The sequence below is a fragment of the Alosa sapidissima genome, chromosome 9 (assembly GCF_018492685.1).
Source record: "Alosa sapidissima isolate fAloSap1 chromosome 9, fAloSap1.pri, whole genome shotgun sequence".
Lineage (NCBI taxonomy): Eukaryota > Metazoa > Chordata > Actinopteri > Clupeiformes > Clupeidae > Alosa > Alosa sapidissima.
This window is the reverse complement of record NC_055965.1, coordinates 16,077,114-16,082,113: the sequence shown is the minus strand read 5'-3', so window position 1 is coordinate 16,082,113 and position 5,000 is coordinate 16,077,114. Positions and strand designations below refer to the sequence as shown.

The window sequence follows — 5,000 nt, the reverse complement described above, 5'->3', positions numbered from 1 at the left end:
CAGGCCTCAGAGAGGCTGGCCTCTGCCAACGAGATTCTATATTTGACAGGCGTTGTTTTTATAGCTTGACTGGAAGCGCATGGACCAGGGGTTAATGGTGAATGTGTTTGCCCATGTGCTACGCATTGGGATGAGGTTAAAGGATTCATGGTTGTGCTGTTGACAGGGAATACGCAACTACCCTTTCCCCTTTCACAATACACACACACACACACACACTCACACACAAACACACACACTCCCTCTCTCCTTCTCTCTCTCTCTCTCTCTCTCTCTGTCTTTCTTTCTCTCTCACACACAAACACACATGCACGTTATTATATACACATATCACACACACACACACACACACACGCGCACACACACACAAATAAAATGCACACTTGAGTACACACACACACACACACACACACACACACACAAAGAGAAGGGTAGAGACTATATAGCCTACCTCTGCACCTAATTGACTTTAATTTACCGACTTAATTAGTGGCCTAAGCTGGTTGAGCCCCTTGACAGCGTTTGCCAGCAATTACAGAGCTTGAGAAACGGTTCAGTGGAAAGAAAAAAGAAACAGGAGATGATCCATAATGCGCCTGGGGACCCACACTGGCGTGTATGATGTTCAGCATCTCGCTGGCAGAGACGGACAAGCCCGGCCCCCGAACGTCAAACTGCTGCCATGTATTCCTTCTGCCTGTGCACTTTGACATATCACTAATTGGCTGATCACTAATAATAACCTGGCTGAAAGTTGTATTGCTTGTGCTAATTAGGACAACGTTGTCAGGTTGTCCACCGCTAGGCTTACCTGTTGCGTCAAGGTGTGCAGTAGGCTACGGAGGGATAAATGTTATAATTTTATAAATATAACATAATATTATAAGCTTATATACTGTTATACATTTTCTGTTTTTGTCCCTGTTTTATCCAGAGACAGTATGGTTGTATCATGTGTCAAGCGGACTCAAAATGCTCTTAAAATATCTTAAAATAGAAACCCCTGTGTGTCTCCTCTTTTTTCAACTACATTTAGTCACGTAAAAAAAAAAAGATTTATAGCCACAGTAAAGAGATAAGGTCATTCGCACTGTGCAGATTTTTACACTTAATACTCTGTGATTTAATGACTGTCACTGTCTCGTGATCCCTACCCATCTCTACATTTAGCGAGCTGGGTTGCAAAATGTGTTTTTCACTACGTCCGCCGCTGCACATCAAAATCCGTTTTTACAGCGTCATAATTTAACTCCCAAATTGAAATGTTAACGTCACCTCGTCTGGTGTCATGTTGTAGGCCTAGTCCAGACGCAGCATTGCCTGACTTTGAGTGAAAGAGTCATATCTGAACATATTCTTGTATTCTTCCTTTATACTGGAGGTAGGCTAGGATATATGTCTATGGTTTGGCCTATGTCCGTACGCTATTATTGCTGTCAGCTTTTTATGTCTTACCATAAAAAAGGTATGGTATATGGTGTGGACATTAAGTTTAGTCATTAGTCTGACTTTGTGTGGGAATCGTAGGGGTCATGTTGTCATCAACAGCCCAGCTTTGGAGTCCCTGCTGTTTATGGTGGTAAACTGAAGTTCTGTAAGTCTTTTGGCATGGCCTTCTGTCAATGTAACATAATGGTGGAGGGCTATAGCAACTATCAGATTTGTGAACTAGGCCTATACAGGCCTTGACTGAAAATAATAGGCCTGTATTATGGTAAGAACATTAACCTATAGCACAGGCAAAAGGCAAAGCATTATGTTGTGGTCCATCTCGCTAATATCCAATATCAACAGGCAAGCCCTGTCCAAATTTAAAACTCTCCAACGCTGCGCTGTCCACTCTGTCCATTGCTCGGTGTGGGGGCGCCTAGCACCGCGTTTTCGCCTGTGTATATGGTCTCCACGTGCTCTCCATGAGAAATAACACAGCGACCAAGATGCGACCAATCGGCTGCGAGCGAGGCGGGGCGCTTGTTGGGGGCTGAATGGAACTTTTGCCTCTCTCCTCACTTCGGCGCTGAGGAGAGGACCGGTTTAGTGACAAAGAACGGTCTGACTCAGTGCTCTGGACTATCGCAGAAACTTGTGCACAACAAGTGCATGCATAGGGTGTCGGTTTGCTCGTTATGTCAGATTATCTCACAGCGAAAGAGAGGTTTTGATCATCTGAGGATTGTTTAGTTTTTGTGCGCACCGGAGCGCACCACCGGAGTCGTTTTCTACGGAGTGCTGAGAAGCGGGATTTTGCTGAAAGAAGCCCTCTTCGCAACAGCAGCTATATTGCGGGATCCGTAGGATACGAGACCTTTTGGGTTCAGAGTATCAAAAGATTTCACGAACGTAACGTTGCCGCTGGTGGACTGTTTTTTGGTACGTGAAGACTTTTATTGACTGGATAAATTACCCCGTTTCTTTTCTTATATCTGAAAGGATCCTGTTTTGGAGCCGGGAAGGTGAGGATTTTTGATCGGATTTCGATTACTGCGTTCTGCTAGCTCATGCCTGCTAGTTGACATGCAAGGTGGCTAGCTAGATATTGATAGATTTGGTTTTCCGAAGTGTTCTGTCTGAAACCAGAGACTTATTTTCCAAAACCACTCTGCAACATTACCAGCAGGCTAATTTTAAATGGAAGTTATCAGTGGGGCTTTGCCCATGGTTTAATTCGACGAGTTCTTAAAGTCTTTTGCACTGATTGAACGTTAACCTGTTGTTCATGAACAGGCGGTGGGGCTGTGTGTCCGTCAAGATAAGTTAACAGTTAAATTCAAATTGGAGCGCCTCTCGCAGATGAAATCTGATCTATTCGGCGGGGAAGCGCAGTAATACATTTCACCTTAACTTACATTGGACATTTTAATGGTGTATGTGGCGCCAGTGCTTTGCAAAAGCAACGACTTTTAAAATAAAACCCCCATTTATAACATAATTTGTAAATTATCCCAAATCAGATAAAATCAGCACGTTGTGCCTTTGAATTTCCTTGGCATCCAACAGATCTACATAAACAAGATCTCTTGGAAAACATAATACTTGACACCAGGCTATATGGACATCATGCATGGATGATCTATGCTCTTTGAGCAATTAATTCGATCGGGGATGTCCGGGTAGATAAACCTCACGTTGAAGACATCAAAACAAGCTGGGGTTTACTGCAAAAACCGGAGCCACAGCCTTAAGCGGATAAGTTCAAATCCCACTCTCAAATGTATTAATACCTTCCCAAGATCAATTTCTGATGGCTAAAATGAGTGGTTATCGCATAACGCCGAGACCTGACTTGTCTAATGTGACAGCGGATGACGAGGAAGGGGCGAGGTGCGCGGGCGATATGGAACAGTGTGGCCGTCAGCAAGCTCCGACCGGGACCATGTCTGTACTCGTCAAACCGGGGCGCTCGGCCACAGCTGGTCGTTGTCCGCCAGACACTGCAGGTCAAGCCGTGTGGGCGAGTTGTAACGAGGAGCGCGTGGACCCACGACCTGGCTTTAAAGAGAGTGCGCGGGATGTCGATGAGTTGGTCGGCAACGCAGCAGGTGTGCTAAACGTCTCTGAGCAGCCCTACCGATTTCACGGGGATCCGAACGGGACTAGTAGAATGCCCGGAAGCGGCTGCCGTGGCGCACTTGAGGGGGCGAGCTCGCTCAAGGGTTGCCCTCGTCAGCGCTCGCGGAGCCCCGGCATCAACGTGTCCTCTCAGAACCAGATACAGAGAAAAGACAACTCGCTATTCGCCATGCCGGACCACGACGCTCACGGATATACTTACTACCAGGACGGCCGGGGAAACATTACACGGGACGTTTTCAATAACCGAGAAGCCCTGTTGTGCCGCGGGAGATCCAACCTGGTGTCCAGGATACAATATTGGATATGGGCGTTCATCCTTTTGTGGAACACACACGTGTTGAATGCGCAAGGTAGGAAATCGATTGTCTTGTCTGCTTTGCGTTGTCTAATGTGTATAATCAATGTTTAAAATTAATGTCTCACTCTGTTTATGAATTCTATGTTCTTCGATGTTCCTCTGTGCCCTTTCCACTGGTGTTTTTTGGTAATTGTTGTAGACCACCGTTTATTGGTGTGCAATAAGAAGAGAATTCATGTTGGGAGATTAGGTGCCAGAATACATGGTGGTGTGGGTTTTCATGCTTGAGTGTGCTTTCTCCAATGTGTGCCTGAAAAATAAAGTGTGAGTGTGTATGTGTGAGCGAGAGAAAGAGTGACAGCGGGTGAGTTGGAATGAGAGAGAGAGAGAGAGGGAGAGAGAGAGAGAGAGACGATGTAAAGGTCAGATGCTTTCGACTCACACATTTTCTCAGGTCACATAGGCGTCACATCCACTGAATGTCAATCTGACAAATGTGTGTGTGTGTGTGTGTGTGTGTGTGAGAGAGTGAGTGAGTCGCAGGGGTGTAGGTCACAGGCCTCAGACCTCGCCCTGAGTGCCTCGTGCATTGAACCTGATTCAACGGATTTGATTTCCGTCAGTAGGCTACTGTATAGGGGGAGCCTATCCCGTCACCTTTTCCCATCAGGGTGGCATGAAACTTTCAACGATCTTTGCTCACTGTTTGGTCCCTAACCGAGAATTCGTATTGCCTGCGTGCCGGTGCCCCGCTGGCCAAGCACCCAAATCGGCTTAACAATGCGCCTTTAGATTACCAAAACTGTCAGGGTAGTCTAATGTACAGTGGAGCGGCTGGGTTTCTTTGGAGGCGGGCATTCACAAACCTGCCAAGACAAAAAATGTAAACCCGCAGCCTGCCCGTTGACTTGCAGGATCGTCTACTTATTTTAACATGGCAACGAGATTAAGCGGATTTAAACAGAGTCCTGATCATCTCATTTTTTCCCTCCCAAAAACTGCCGTGTTTATGTCAGAGTCATTTTTTGTCTGTTAGTACGTTTTTTTTTCAGTGGCTTGTAGAATGCTGATACACCAAAACATCACGCAACTTTGCGTCTATTATTCGTTGTGTAATCTTGCGGCATGC

The 5,000-nt window shown here is 45.9% G+C and overlaps 1 protein-coding gene across 1 annotated transcript in view; it reads left to right on the top strand.

Annotated features, from left to right (window-relative positions):
- Nucleotides 1-2,035: 2,035 nt before the first annotated feature.
- LOC121718340 overlaps nt 2,036-5,000 on the top strand; it is a 19,157-nt gene continuing 16,192 nt past the window's right edge. Inside the window, exon 1 of the mRNA XM_042103360.1 lies at nt 2,036-3,923. Within this exon, the coding sequence (XP_041959294.1) occupies nt 3,242-3,923 (682 nt within the window). The 5' untranslated portion in view covers nt 2,036-3,241. The remainder of the gene's footprint in view (nt 3,924-5,000) is intronic.